We start from the raw sequence: 16,235 nt of genomic DNA on the forward strand, positions 1-16,235 counted from the left end.
ATTTTTATAGTCGTGAAAGAAAAGTGGTTCACTATGTGTTAAAGTATTTGTCGAAGAGAAATACCAAGGGTTCGGAGTTCGGACAATATTTTCATTGAATAANATTTTTATTTATTTTGGTAAGAACACAGGAACTTACGGTGTGGTACGCACGCGATTGCGCACGACGCAGGCCACACGAAGACTAAACACAAGACGTCCCAATTGCGACGTATTTGAGTATTCACAGCGCGAGCGCTTATAACATATCTGCTTTTGTTTTTATATAATATCATTGATTAATATATATTACTTTTTCATGAGTAGGTATTATAGGTAATAATTTAATAATTTAATAAAAATAATTTAGTAAATCTAGCTTTAAAAATTTACTGTTTTTTTACTGAGGTAGTTTTTACGACCTCTCACGACCCCCCTATAGAGGCTTCGCGACCCCCCAGGGGCCGCGACCCACAGGTTGAAAAACACTGGAATAGAGGGACGCGCGCGGACTCCTCCGCGCGCTATTGTGCTAAGTGATTAATAATAGTAATTTAAAATGAGGCAATATGACGTGCAAGTATCTAGTGTTTTATTTAAGAAAATAGCTTTTAACAGTATTAAAAAACTTTATTAAACTTAATTAACAATCTATGTAATTATTTGGATCGCTGCAAGTGCCGCCGTGGTAGTACGTAGCGCCTGCACAGCTCATTCTGAAAAGAAAAATGGACAAAAATCAAAATCAAAAAATCAAATTCAAAAAATCAAATTCAAAAATATTTTTTCAGTTTAGACCACAAGTGGCACTTATGTCAAAATATAGTAAATAATAAAAAAAGAGAAGGTAACCCTTATCCAAACGAAAACAAACACTAATTGTATCGCCAAACTTTCAGTATAAATCACATAAACGTCAGATTCCCGCAATAAGTTAGGGAAACATCTGGATTTATTTTATTTTAATCTATACAGAACTAGAAAAGTATTAGAAATATACAATACTAGCGGCTGCCCGCGACTACGTACGCGTGAACCCCGTTTTAACCCTTTAGGGGTTGAATTTTGGAAAATCCCGTCTTAGTGAGCACCTACGTTCTAAAAGGAACCCCCATGCAAAATTTGACCCCCATGAAAAGTCAGTGACCTTTCGCTTTTATACATATAGATAAATACCTACTTATAACAAACAACTAAAATGTTTCTCGTCACATATTCTTGTTCTGCTGATTAATACCTAACCCTATCAATCATGATTCTCCTTAGTTTTAGATTCTAAAAAATACTAAAAATACTTAAAGGAAAACCACGAGATAAAATTTATCGAGATTATTTAATAATAACAGGAAAAATTAACTACCAAATAATGAATGATAGGTACCTTATGATTAGGTACTCCGTGATCATTGTACTTACAATTTTTTTCTTGGTAAGGGAAAATGCTTGTAATGTCCAATTATTACTTTACTGTTATTAGGTACGTAGAATAAAATATACCTACCTGTTTGTTTAATTACTTTTTCGTGGGTTATGTGCAGATATGTCTACCCTTATGGTTCGAATAAAAATGTCTTTGATTACCTATTTCTTTCACAAATGATATTGAAACTAAGTTCATTTTAGTCCTTCAATCCGCGATTTGAGACACAATAGAAAATTTTTTTACGCGATTTTATGCGATCGTTTGGGATTTGATGGGTTTAACACCTTCAACTTATTTTTTTTATATTTTGAAAATATTATAATGATTTGGTTCTTCTTCTTCTTTTCGTGTCGACAACAAACCTATACAGTGTCAGCCCAAAACTAGCCACAAGAGTGGCGTTGTCAGTAGCACTCATCAAATCCTTCTGAGTGCAGTTGCTTGGGCACTCAGGGCATGACATCAGGTGCTTCATCGACTGGGGAACAAAACCGCACCTGCACTCCATGTTTAAGCCATCCAAGAATCCCCACCAATGATTTGGTTACGTACACACAAGTGTTCCGATAAGTGAGCCCGTTGGTTGCGCACGCGCATCTGAAGTAATCCGGGCAGTCGCACACTTTCGCACTTGACTGGCAGAGCAGCAGCATTAGTGCGAGGAAAACTAGAAAACAAAAATATTTTTGTTTTTGTAACGGAAACGGACGCCATTAAGGACGAGCTGTCTTTGAAGAATTAATTGAAAAAAAATTAAACATTTTATGCGTGAAAGTAAGTCATTGAAATCTAACTTCAAATAAAAAAGAAAGATGAAAATTATCTATATTAAGAAAGGAATCATCTACTAATGAATATTGAAGAAAAAAACACTATTTTCATGAGTAAAGGACCTAATATAAATCAAGATTTTACATTAGGTTTAAAGAACGAATCTAATAATCACAGTACAGTTTAACAGGCGTGCCTAAGTGTAATAAAAATGTTAATACTCACGAATAAAATAACTCATATTAACAGCACAAAAACAAAACCAGTATATTCTGCGACAGACAAACAAACAGTGCCGAGCATTGTTTGTACCGCAAAAGTAATTAAAGCAACGAACAATTACAACAAAGTAAATAAGCACAGGTGCTGGTAATCAACCGAAGAGGTTTTAGCTCGCATAAATATTTATTTTAAAGTCTGTAAACCTTTGAAAAAGAGGCTGACAATAGTGACTGAGTTTCTTGCGCTGTTTCTTCTCAGCACTGGCCTATTTATTGTCCTAAAGCAGTGGTAGGGTTAATACTGAGACGTGTAAGAGTGCTTTTTTAAAGCCTAATTGCAGAAATAAATGAGTTTTATGAGAGTTTTTATGAGTTTTATGTATTAAAATGAATTCAAAGTCAAGTCTACATTTTAAGGTCATAGCATACTTATCAACTCGGAAAGGGATCGACACCGTATCGCCTTTAGCGAACTGTCGTCGTCTTTCGCGCGCTGTCAACTGCGAGGCGAGGCGTTTACGTTACGGTGCGGATAAGTGCGTTGCAGCAGTGGTTTCATACAAATAATACTGACCGCCTCGAGTTGATACGGTTACGATACCTTTCTGGGTTGATAAGTGTGCTACGTCTATATTTTAGTACGGTAAATTGTTTGAAAGTATTTTTTTTAAATGATTATTAGTAATTTGTTATTACACAAGTTACTAATACTCCCGTTAGCCCCTCGTACTAAGCTAAATATGCTTGTATCACGAGTGAGCTCACCACAATAGTCGAGCGGCGGCGGGGACCGGACCCGCGTTCCCCGGATCACGAGTCGGCCAGTCCGACCCCTTCACCGTTCGGCTATCGTGGCTTCAAGTTATCGTTAATTATCAAAATAATTTAAGCTGAACGTATCAAGGACTGTGTATCTCTTTCCCTCTCTCTAAGGTCTCTAAAGTATGTATAGGGAATAGTAGCAGATGGGAACAATAATAAAAAATCAGTTTAACTTTTGTTTTAATATTTATTTTATACATACCTAATGTTTTTTATTACAGAAAACTCGCATCTTTCGTCAAGCATTCTCCTTCATGCCACATTTTAACCCTAGCACATTTCAACCTGCAACATAAACAAAAATTTAAATATTAAACAATAAAAACATAACCTTCCTTTTAGCGCAGTCGGATAAATAGCCCAAGATTCTGGTATCGGACTACTATTGTGGTCAACCCACTTTTACTCACGCAAACTCGAAGGGGGATCTTACTTGGAGGGATTAACAAGGAAAGGGCCTTGAGCTAGTTAATCTAAAAACTGGGCTATATTATATCCTTGGGCTATTTTGTAGCCACGATAGCCGAACGGTGAAGGGGTCAGACTGGCCGACTCGAGATCCGAGGAACACGGGTTCGAATCCCACCGCCGCTCGACTATTTTGGTGAGCCTCTCGTAACACAAGCTTATTTAGCTTACCATGCGAGGCTAACGGGACTATAAGTAATTTTTGCAATACAAATTGCTAATAATCTTAAAAAAAAAAACATTGTTCTTCTTGGATCATCATTCATCATCATATTTTCAACCATACTTAGGACGTCCACTGCTGAACATAGGCCTCTCCCAGTGATTTCCATGTTGGCCGGTTGGTTAGCGTCCTGCATGCGTTTAATGCCTTCCTATCCTACTACCTTTAAGATGTCCTCGGTCCACCTTGTGGGTGGACATCCCACGCTGCGTTTTCCGGTACGCGACCAGCTCCAGAACTTTGTTGCCCCATCGATATTCTAGGATATTTTTCCGTAAAGTGTGTGACTTACTCGCAAGGATTCGGATAGGTGCAGCCGTTTACTCCACAAACTGGATCCAAAATTTTGTGGCAAGGGCAGACGTGTACTGCGTTGCGGTAGCAATACTCGCGGTCATTGCTATTGCCCATGGCTGCAGCTATCATCAAGATTGATAATGCTGCAATATAAAAATAGGTTTCAGCTTTACACCAATTGAAAACACGGTGAATATTCACCTTTCTAAGACAGTAAGAGTATGCGCACACCGTTGATTTTTAGTTGGCCGATAGTTGTGCCCGATTTTAATTTGTATGAAGAACCGGCCAAATCGAATCGGCGTAGTGTGCGCACTCCCATACATGCCCATACTGATCAACTGCCCGACTAAACTATCGGCCGACGAAAAATCAACGGTGTGCGCCTACTCTAAGTTAGTTTTCAGAAATGAGGAGATCCGTAAACGAACTAAAGTCCCTGACAGCCCGACGGACTAGCAAGCTGAAGTGGCAATGGACAGGGCACATAGTACGTAGAACTGTCGGCCGATGGGGCAGCAAGGTTATGAAGTGGAGGTCAAGTATCGGAAAGCGTAGGACGTCCAAGGTGGACCGACGACCTCATAAAAATTTTGCTTTGCACCAGGTGCTGAATGCAGGCCGCTATGAACCGATCATTATAGAAATCATTGGGGGAGGCCTATGTTCAGCAGTGGACGTCCTATGGCTGTAATGATGATGATGATGAAGTTGGTTTTCATAACTTGTCAGATGCTGGCGGCCAAGCTGATTACTGGTTCTTGCAAACAGGAGTTGTAGCGGTGGGATCGAACGGCGACAATATTCCTATATTTTATGTAGGTATGTGGTACTCGTACCTGGACACGACATTAACTCACCTAATAATAATATGACCTTCATTTTGCTCTCTCCACAACAATCTACCACCTTTTAATCTCCGTTCTGCGATATATACTCATGGACTTAATTTGATTATATAAATTCATGAAATAAAATAACACAATTCAATTTAAGTGCTACTTTATTCCGACGCGTTTCAAATTGTCAATCACCAGATATACTGTGAAAAATTTTACCGGCAAATTGATATTTCAAGGTGATACTTATTCTAAAGTAGCTAGAACTATGGTGTTATTTAAGTATTTTAGTTTCAGCAGGTATCACAGATGCACGAAAGACAATTTATTTGTGACAGACGGATCGTAGATACCTCCTTAGCAGGCGAAGCTACGTGTAAAAAATATTGTGTAACTTTAAAACAGTGGCTCCCAACCTTTTTTTTGACCAGGGACCACTTTAATTTTATCATTATTCGCAGTTACCATTTCGTAAATAAAATTCAAGTTTATCCAAAATAAGCATTACTTAAGGAATTATTTAGAAAATCTATAATCCTAGAACTTACTGCTTAAACTCTCTCATGACACGCGGAATGTCTAATCACTCTTGAAATTTTAAATCGTTGCGGACCAAAACTCCTGCGGACCATTGGTTTCCTAATTTAAAACCATTGGGGTACTTACATATTTTTCAAATAACCTGCACGAAGTTTAAAGATAGATATTCTCATGTAGAAAAGAGCAAAGTGTAAAGCCATGTATTCATTAGGCAACATTTGTTGATAAATGTTTATGACTAGTGTGAGACAAGTTTACCATAAACACAGGTTTCTGAAACTTGGCCGTCCACAATTGCTCTCCACTCATAGCGGGGAGCACGGCAATATGTATCATAAACAATGTTTCATCGCCTATGTTTATGGACTGTTTATAAACTGTGTACAGAGATGATGAAACATTATGAAACATTGTTTATGAACAGTTTATAAACAGTGTTTATCAACAAATGTTGCCTAATGAATACATGGCTTAAATCTATCATGGCCGCGCTGTTTCTCTGAACAAGCGCCACATTTTCTCTCTGAACTACTGCCGCGCTCTCTTTCTCACTAACGCCCCCTTTAGACTTCTAAAACTGGACGTATAGAAGGGTCTATCAAATTAAGTGTGTATGTATAATATGCTTGTGTGCAAAGTTTATAGCTAAAATTCATGCAGAATAGAGCAACGCGTTAGGGCCGCGCTGTTTATTTGTACTAGGGCCTCGCTGTTTATCTGAACTAGGGCTGCGCTGTTTCTCTGAACTAGGGCTGCGCGCTCTCTCACTACTGCCCCCTCTGAACTTCTAAGTTCTAATATTGGACGTGTATATCAAATTATTTTTTTAAGTTTTACAAACATACGCTGTTACGCTAAGGCTTAGTAGCACCACCTAACTTTGACCGTAACTTTAACGATAACCGGTGTGTATGGAGTTTGACAGATTTTTGACGTTTGTCAAATTTAAAATAAGATGGTGCAACCCAGCCTAAGTGTGTTAAATGCATACCTTGTATGTGATAGACACACTTCCCTACATCTGATAGCACATCACACTACACTACATATCCTTTTTATTGAAGAACTAGCTTTCCGCACGCGGCTTCGCGCGCTTGGACTACATTATCTACATATTTTACGAAATCCTATTTTTTTCCAAAATAAAATTTAGCCTATGTTACTCATGGATAATGTAGCTTTCAAATGGTGAAAGAATTTTTAAAAACGGTGCAGTAGTTTTTGAGCCTACCTATTCATTACAATCAAACAAACAAACAAATAAAGTTTTCCTCTTTATAATATTAGTGTAGATACCACTATTTAAACAACTTAAGATACCTCGTTGTTTAGATTGATGTGCCATTATGTGTAGGAAATAGTCCACGGCAAAATACTTGGTATCGCTACTTGGTAATTTTGTACATATTAATAAACATTGAATTTACGAACAGTCAGTCCTTTTGCTGCGTTTCAAGATTGGCTCTTTGGCACTTTAGTAATTTATATTTGGAACAGTTTGAAGATGAGTTTAATAGCATACAATATTAGGTATCTGTTGAATTTTTATTTATAAATATAAAAATCAAAAGGAAAGATAAATGGAATTCTTATAATAATACTTCGATTTTCATTCATATTGACTTCTTTATTTCAATCCATTTAAACCTAAATAGGTATCCCAACAAGTGCGCCGAGGTATTCCGTGGTTACTCATAATCATCATCGTCATTATAGGGATCTCCACAATATCCTTTGTGCAACATTTTAACTCTAGCACATTTTAACCTGAAATAAAACAAAACGTAATATTTTTAATTGTAAAATATATTTAAATAATCCCAACAGTGTTGTCCTCAGGCTAACTTCTAGATGTGAGGAAGTTAGTTCGATGCGATAAGTGATCTCACTTATACTATACAGGGTGTGGTTTTGTAAAACAACGCCCATCTCAGGGATGGTACACATGAAAGTAATTACAAGAAAAATATAAATAAAATGTTAACTATTATTTTATTAGTAAAAAACCTTGTTCAAACGTCTCCTAAAACTTTCAAGACGGCGCTTGTTACCGCCCCCACACCACCGACCACATGCAACCGCCCCCGGGAGAGCTGGGAGACTGTCCGATAGTTTGCCTGCGTAATAATACCATTTTTCTGATTTCATGGACTTTTCCATGTTTTTTTTTTGGTATCTGTGTCGTGTATATTACCAACCCTGAGATGGGCGTTGTTTTAAAAAACCACACCCTGTATATCGAAAATCTGCTTACTGACCCTGAAAGTGCTTCACGAGCTCTATCAAACGGTAACAATAATAGGTTACAGAATAAGGACGAAGCACACTTATCAACCCGGAAACGGACCGTAACGACTGCAACGCACTCATATCCCAATCGTAACGTAAACGCCTCGCCTCTGTTCGAAAGGCGATACGATGTTGATCCCTTTCCGAGTTTCCTATAAACAGGATATATCCGGAAATTCAATGTTTCCAGCTTCCATAAATATAGTACATCCACATGGCACTTGTCAGCAAGTAAAGCCTAAAACCTATGTTTTCCATAACTAATACCGTTTGATAGAGCTAGAGCTCTTGCTTCATTTTCAGGATCAGTTACCAGTTTTTCCGATATCTTCCTTCAATAGTTTAGAAATAATCGAGTGAGATCAATTTCCCTTTCCAGCCTGAATACATACCTATTTGATACTCGGTGGGGTTAACCTTAACCCTTAAACCTTACTCCATTACATTTTTAGGCTGAGTTGCAACACCTAACTTTAACGATAACCGGTGTTTTTGTATGGAGTTTGAGAGATTTTTGACGTTCGTCAAAGTTAAAGTAAGATGGTGCAACCCAGCCTAATTTGCTTTACCCCGCCCAATGCCGGTCAGCTATCTAATATGCCAACTGGGTTTCTTCTATAAAGTGCTTACCAGCAGGGGTTACCATAGGTGCAGCCATTTACTCCACATACTGGGCTCAGATTTTTGGGGCATACGCAGCTTCTTTTGCGTTTGCAAACGGGATTTTTACCCAGGGAAGTCACCACAGTAAAAGCTATCATCAGTATTGTTAATGCTGTAATAAATAAGAGTGTTCAGCTTTACACCACTTGGAAATTACGGTGACTTGACGTGTCTGCCGAAGCAGGGAGCTATACATTTTTTTTTGGCAAGTCCCGTTAGCCCCTCGTGTTAAGCAAAATAAGCTTGTGTTACGAGTGGGCTCACCACAATAGTCGAGCGGCGGTGGGATTCGAACCCGCGTTCCTCGGATCCGGAGTCGGCCAGTCCGACCCATTTACCACTCGGCTATCGTGGCTGTGATATATTTTCGTTTTGAGCAATAAAATAGTGAGAGTAGGCTAAAAAATCCTCGAAATAGAATTTCTAAAAAACTGTGACCCGGCGCCCTAATGATCGTTCTTCAGCCATATTACTTCTAATGCTGGACAGAGGCCTTCCCCATGGATTTCCACAACAACCTCCCGAGTTGCCCGCATCCAGGTGCTCGTCACGACCTTTTTTTATGTGACAGGAGGCAAACGAGCAGACGGACCACCTGTTGTTAAGTGATTACCGTCGCCCATAGACACCCGCAGACCCAGGGGCGTCACAGGTTGCCGGCCTTTAAGGTGAAGATACGCTCTCCTCTTGAAAGCTTGCAGGTCGTATCCGTCCGGACCTTCACCAGATTGCCTGGCCACCTAGTGTGAGGTCTGCCCACACTACGTCTTCCGGCTCGTGGTCGCCACTACACTATAGTCAGGTCCGTGAGCACGTAGAATTTTGTCCAATGACCCCTAGCTCGCGCTCGCACACTCACTGCGGGTGCCAGTCGTACATTTTGCGACAGCAATATAATTACGCGCGAGCGATAAGGATGGGTAGCTAGGGGTCATTGGACAAAATTCTACGTGCTCACGGACCGGGCTTTAGTTACCTGCTTTCCGAATTATTATACTATTAGATAAGATCTATCATAATAATATGGGAGCATCTTTAATGAAACATGGCGGCCAAATCTTAGCTTTAGTTGGATGCCTAAGGTCAAGCTATATCCTGGTTCTTGCAAACAGGAGTTACAGAGGGATCGAACTGGGACAATATTCCTATACCATAACTTCGAACCCCTATGTTCTTCTGACTAATTTCGTTGCGGGCCAATGACAGTTTAACTTTCCCCCGGGACAAACTTGACTTTCACTGGTTGGGTTTTTAATGGCGGTCAAGCTGTAGATCCTGGCTACACAGGAGTTGCAGCGGTGGGAACGAGAGGTGGGTATAGTCCCGTAATATTTACATAAGTACTCGTATAATGNCCTACTTTTATCTCTGTGAATATGGCAAGAATGCAAAGTAACACGGTGTATTTGGAACAGTTTCTAGATTAGTTTAATAGCATACAATATTAGGTATCTGTTGAATTTTTATTTATAAATAAAAAAATCAAAAGGAAAGATAAATGGAATTCTTATAATAATACTTCGATTTTCAATCATATTGACTTCTTTATTTCAATCCATTTAAACCTAAATAGGTATCCCAACAAGTGCGCCGAGGTTTTCCGTGGTTACTCATAATCATCATCGTCATTATAGGGATCTCCACAATATCCTTTGTGCAACATTTTAACTCTAGCACATTTTAACCTGAAATAAAACAAAACGTAATATTTTTAATTGTAAAAAATATTGAAATAAAACCCAACAGTGTCGTTCTCAGGCTAACTTCTAGATGTGAGGAAGTTACTTCTATACGATAAGGGATCTCACTTATACTATACAGAGTGTGGTTTTGTAAAACAAAGCCCATCTCAGGGGTAGTAGTACACATGAAAGTAATTACAAGATAAATATAAATAAAATTTTAACTATTATTTTATTAGTAAAAAACCTTGTTCAAACGTCTCCTAAAACTTTCAAGACGGCGCTTGTTACCGCCCCCACACCACCGACCACATGCGACCGCCGCCTCAGGAATACGGGGAGACTGTCCGATAGTTTCCCTGCATAATAATACCATTTTCCTAATTTCATGGATTTTTCCATCGTTTTTTAAAATATTTTTTTGGCATTACTGTCGTGCATATAATTATACCACCCTTGGTATTGGCGTTGTTTTAAAAAACCACACCCTGTATCTTGAAAAATGCTTACTGACCCTGAAAGTGCTTCACGAGCTCTATCAAACGGTAACAATAATAGGTTACAAAATAAGGACGAAGCACACTTATCAACCCGGAAACGGATCGTAACGACTGCAACGCACACTTATCCGCACCGTAACGTAAACGCCTCGTCTCGGTTCGAAAGGCGATACGATGTTGATCCCTTTCCGAGTTTCCTATAAACTGGATATATCCGAAAACTCAATGTTTCCAGCTTCCATAAATCTAATACATCCACATGGCACTCGTCAGCAAGTAAAGCCGGAAACCAATGTTTTCCATAACTAATACCGTTTGATAGAGATAGAACTCCTGCTGAATTTTCAGGATCAGTTACCAGTTTTTTCGATATCTTCCTTCAATAGTTTAGAAATATCAAGTGAGGTCACTTTCCCTTTCCAGCCTGAATACATACCTATTTGATACTCGGTGGGGTTAACAAGGAGAAACTATTTTAAAACTCCATTACATCTTTAGGCTGAGTTGCAATACCTAACTTTAACGATAACGATAACCGGTGTTTTTGTATGGAGTTTGAGAGATTTTTGACGTTCGTCAAAATTAAAGTAAGATGGTACAACCCAGCCTAATTTGCTTTACCCCGCCCAATGCCGGTCAGCTATCTAATATGCCAACTGGGCTTCTTCTATAAAGTGCTTACCAGCAGGGGTTACCATAGGTGCAGCCATTTACTCCACAGACTGGACTCAGATTTTTGGGGCATACGCAGCTTCTTTTGCGTTTGCAAACGGGATTTTTGCCCAGGGAAGTCACCACAGTTAAAGCTATCATCAGTATTGTTAATGCTGTAATATAAATAAGAGTGTTCAGCTTTACACCACTTGGAAATTACGGTGACTTGACGTGTCTGCCGAAGCAGGGAGCTATAATTTTTTTTTGGCAAGTCCCGTTAGCCCCTCGTGTTAAGCAAAATAAGCTTGTGTTACGAGTGGGCTCACCACAATAGTCGAGCGGCGGTGGGATTCGAACCCGCGTTCCTCGGATGTCGAGTCGGCCAGTCCGACCCATTCACCTCTCGGCTATTTCGTTTTGAGCAATAAAATAGTGAGGGTAGGCAAAAAAATCTTCGAAATAGAATTTCTAAAAATCTGTGACCCGGCGTCCTAATGATCGTTCTTCAGCTATATTACTTCCACTGCTGAGTGGACAGATGCCTTCAACATGGATTTCCACGACGATCTCCCGAGTTGCCCGCATCCAGGTACTCGTCACGACCTTTTTTTTATGTGACAGAAGGCAAACGAGCAGACGGATCACCTGATGGTAAGTGATTACCGTCGCCCATAGACACCCGCAGACCCAGGGGCGTTACAGGTTGCCGGCCTTTAAGGTGAAGATACGCTCTCCAGACCTTCACCAGATTGCCTGTCCACCTAGTGCAAGGTCTGCTCACACTATGTCTTCCAGCTCGTGGTCGCCACTACACTAGTTACCTACTTTCCGAATTATTATACTACACTCGGCATCAAATAAATCGCACCTCCCGCGACAAGCACTTATCAAACGTATGCATCCCCACTTCCCACCAACATTGGTACCATTTGAAAGCCTAGTTCTAAACTTCATTTCATTAACGGAAAGGTTTTTACCCCAAAAATGTGTCTGTACAAGGATCCAGAGTCACTTCTTCAAAAAATAGGTATTTACGCTATAGCCATTTTTTATGACTATAAAACTGTTAATTTGGGATTAATCGCTATCCATCTGTTAAAGAGGACACGTGAGATCTTTATTTGGTTTTATAACCATAAAAATTGGTCTAATTGATCCCTGAGGCGAGCCCAAAGTGAGGTCTATTTTCAAGTCACATTTATGGTATATGTTAATCATTTATTTAGAAATTAAATGTATTTTTCTTTAAGGATATTTATTGGGCTTTCAAATAACACCAATATTGTTGGGGTACCATAATTGTGTCAGAAGAAAATCTTTAAAGTTCGCGTCGCGGAAGGTGCGGTTTATTTGATGTTGAGTGTATTAGATAAGAACTATCATAATTATGGGAGCATCTTTAATGAAACATGGCGGCCAAGTCTTAGCTTTAGTTGGATGCCTAAGGTCAAGCTATATCCTGGTTCTTGCAAACAGGAGTTACAGAGGGATCGAGCGGGGACAATATTCCTATACCATAACTTCGAACTCCTATGTTCTTCTGACTAATTTCGTTGCGGGGCCAATGACAGTTAAACTTTCCCCCGGGACAAACTTGACCTTCACTGGTTGGGTTTTTATTGGCGGTCAAGCTGTAGATCCGCTACACAGGAGGTGCAGCGGTGGGAACGAGAGGTGGGTATAGTCCCGTAATATTTACATAAGTACTCGTATAATGATNCAATCAATGTAATTATTTGGATCGCTGCAAGTGCCGCCGTGGTAGTAGGTAGCGCCTGCACAGCTCATTCTGCAAAGAAAAATGGACAAAACATCAAACAAAACGAAAACAAACACAAATTGCCAAACTTTCAGTATAAATCACATAAACGTCAGATTCCCGCAGCAACTTGAGGAAACATCTGGATTTATTTTGTTTTAATCTATACAGAACTAGAAAAGTATTAGAAATATACAATACTAGCGGCTGCCCGCGACTTCGTACGCGTGAACCCCGTTTTACCCCCTTAGGGGTTGAATTTTGGAAAATCCCATCTTAGTGAGCACCTAAAGGAACCAACCCCTATGCAAAATTTGAGACTCCTAGCACTTGTAGTTTCTGAAATTTCGTGATGAATGAGTGAGTCAGTCAGTGACCTTTCGCTTTTATATATTACATATAGAATAAATACTTATAACAAACAACTAAAATGTTTCTCGTCACATATTCTTGTTCTGTACCTCCAGCATGAACAACTTTCGTCTTCGAATCGTTTGCGTATTCGATAAAATTCGATACTCAATCTTTGAATTAAACGATAACGTGACAATTTTGATACGACGACAACGTGAAATGCAATAAAGATTTGAGTATTGAGTATTGAGTATTGATTCTCAAAATAAGTTTCGTGCTACCACATCTTATACTAAGTTCACTTTACGACACGTTCACAAGGGCGCTGTTGTAGTTTTCTTACTAAATCTTTTGATGTCGATTCGAGTACGCAAACGATTTGAACTCGAAAATTTTTCATGCTAGCCGTACTAACTGCTGACTAGTACCTAAACCTATCTATCATGATTCTCCTGAGTTTTAGATTCTAGAAATACTTAACGGAAAACCACTCGATAAAATTTATCGAGATTATTTAATAATAACAGGAAAAATTAACTACCAAATAATGAATGATAGGTACCTTATGATTGGGTACTCCGTGATCATTGTACTTACAATTTTTTCTTGGTAAGGGAAAATACTCGTAATGTCCAATTATTACTTTACTGTTATTACGTAGAAAAAAATATAACTAAGTGTTTGTTTAATTACTTTTTCGTGGGTTATGTGCAGATAAGTCTACCCTTATGGTTCCGAAAAGACATAGTCGAAGGTGGATACATTTTCGAATTAAAATATCTTTGATTACCTATTTCTTTCACAAATGATGTTGACTCTAAGTTCATTGTAGTCCTTCAAGCCGCAATTTGAGACACAATAGAAATAATTTTTACGCGGTTTTATGGCGAGCGCTTAGGATTTGATGGGTTAACACCGTCAACTTATTTTTTTTAAAGATAAAGATATTTTTATTTATCAGAACATGTGTGACAATACAGAAATATATTTTTGGTGTTAGTAGGTTTTGTTAGTATCAACATGTCTTACCGATATTCGGCGTGTAAAAAATATAATTACTTAGACTGTTTTTATAAGTCAATACAGCGAAGTCAAAATTAAATAATATTCAATAAAGTCAATAATTTCAAATTTCAATAATTTTATATTAAGAAAGAAAAAAAATTCCAATGAATAAACAACTGTAAAAACTTTTTCTTAATATTTTGAAAATATTATAATGATTTGGTTACGTACACACAAGTGTTCCGATAAGTGAGCCCGTTGGTTGCGCACGCGCATCTGAAGTAATCCGGGCAGTCGCACACTTTCGCACTTGACTGGCAGAGCAGCAGCATTAGTGCGAGGAAAACTAGAAAACAAAAATATTTTTGTTTTTGTAACGGAAACGGACGCCACTATGGACGAGCTGTTTTTGAAGATTTAACTGTACCTAATTGAAAAAAAAAAATAGTTAAACATTTTATGCGTGAAAGTAAATCATTGAAATCTAATTTCAAATAAAAAAAGAATGAAGAAACTGATCTATATTAAGAAAGGAATCATCTACTAATGAATATTGAAGAAAAAAAACACTATTTTCATAAGTAAAGGACCTAATATAAATCAAGATTTTACATAAGGTTTAAAGAACGAATCTAATAATCACAGTACAGTTTAACAGGCGTGCCTAAGCGTAATAAAAATTTAAATACTCACGAATAAAATAACTCATATTAACAGCACAAAAACAAAACCAGTATATTCTGCGACAGACAAACAAACAGTGCCGAGCATTGTTTGTACCGCAAAAGTAATTAAAGCAACGAACAATGTACAACAAAGTAAATAGGCACAGGTGTTGGTAATCAACCGAAGAGGTTTTATGTATTAAAATAAATTCAAAGTCAAGTCTAAATTTTAAGGTCATAGCATACTTATCAACTCGGAAAGGGATCAAAACCGTATCGCCTTTAGCGAACTGTCATCGTCTTTCGCGCGCTGTCAACTGCGAGGCGAGGCGTTTACGTTACGGTGCGAAATAAGTGCGTTGCAGAAGTGGTTTCATACAAATAATACTTATCGCCTCGAGTTGATACGGTTACGATCCCTTTCTGGGTTGATGCCACGTCTATATTTTAGTACGGTAAATTGTCTGAAAGATTTTTTTTTAATGATTATTAGTAATTTGTTATTACACAAATTACTCTTACTCCCGTTAACTCCCGTTAGCCCCTCGTACTAAGCTAAATATGCCTGTATCACGAGTGAGCTCACCACAATTATAGTCGAGCGGCGGCGGGGACCGAACCCGCGTTCCCCGGATCACGAGTCGGCCAGTCCGACCCCTTCACCTTTCGGCTATCGTGGCTTCAAGTTATCATTAATTATCAAAATAATTTAAGCTGAACGTATCAAGGACTGTGTATCTCTTTCCCTCTCTCTAAGGTCTCTAAAGTATGTATAGGGAATAGTAGCAGATGGGAACAATAATAAAAAATCAGTTTAACTTTTGTTTTAACATTTATTTTATACATAGGTACCTAATGTTTTTTATTACAGAAAACTCGCATCTTTTGTCAAACATTCTCCTTCATGCCACATTTTAACTCTAGCACATTTCAACCTGCAACATAAACAAAAATGTAACTATTAAACAATAAAAAACATAACCTTCCTTTTAGCGCAGTCGGATAAATAGCCCAAGATTCTGGTATCGGACTACTATTGTGGTCAACCCACTTTTACTCAAGCATATTTGAAGGGGATCTT

At 38.5% G+C, this 16,235-nt stretch overlaps 3 protein-coding genes across 4 annotated transcripts; all 3 read right to left on the reverse strand.

Moving 5' to 3' along the window:
- Nucleotides 1–592: 592 nt before the first annotated feature.
- On the reverse strand, nt 593–2,466 carry LOC114356520 (leech-derived tryptase inhibitor C-like). Of its 2 annotated transcripts, none has more exons than XM_028309745.1 (3): nt 2,399–2,466; nt 1,955–2,069; nt 593–695 (listed from the first exon to the last, which is right to left on the reverse strand). In XM_028309745.1, the coding sequence occupies exons 1-3, from the start codon at nt 2,412–2,414 to the stop codon at nt 623–625; spliced, it is 204 nt and encodes a 67-aa protein (XP_028165546.1). In that variant the 5' UTR covers nt 2,415–2,466; the 3' UTR covers nt 593–622. The 2 variants fall into 2 exon arrangements, with proteins under 2 accessions (XP_028165546.1, XP_028165545.1); XM_028309744.1 differs by having other exon boundaries at nt 1,900–2,069.
- A 957-nt stretch (nt 2,467–3,423) lies between these two features.
- LOC114356521 (leech-derived tryptase inhibitor C-like) lies at nt 3,424–5,086 on the reverse strand. Its single transcript, XM_028309746.1, has 3 exons — nt 5,065–5,086; nt 4,200–4,347; nt 3,424–3,501 (listed from the first exon to the last, which is right to left on the reverse strand). The coding sequence occupies exons 1-3, from the start codon at nt 5,084–5,086 to the stop codon at nt 3,432–3,434; spliced, it is 240 nt and encodes a 79-aa protein (XP_028165547.1). The 3' UTR covers nt 3,424–3,431.
- Nucleotides 5,087–13,066: 7,980 nt separating this feature from the next.
- LOC114356514 (leech-derived tryptase inhibitor C-like) lies at nt 13,067–15,250 on the reverse strand. Its single transcript, XM_028309734.1, has 3 exons — nt 15,183–15,250; nt 14,721–14,835; nt 13,067–13,160 (listed from the first exon to the last, which is right to left on the reverse strand). The coding sequence occupies exons 1-3, from the start codon at nt 15,196–15,198 to the stop codon at nt 13,067–13,069; spliced, it is 225 nt and encodes a 74-aa protein (XP_028165535.1). The 5' UTR covers nt 15,199–15,250.
- Nucleotides 15,251–16,235: the final 985 nt, after the last annotated feature.

The sequence above is a fragment of the Ostrinia furnacalis genome, unplaced genomic scaffold (assembly GCF_004193835.3).
Source record: "Ostrinia furnacalis isolate ACB-3 unplaced genomic scaffold, ASM419383v2 OfSCF2824, whole genome shotgun sequence".
Taxonomy (NCBI): Eukaryota; Metazoa; Arthropoda; class Insecta; order Lepidoptera; family Crambidae; genus Ostrinia; species Ostrinia furnacalis.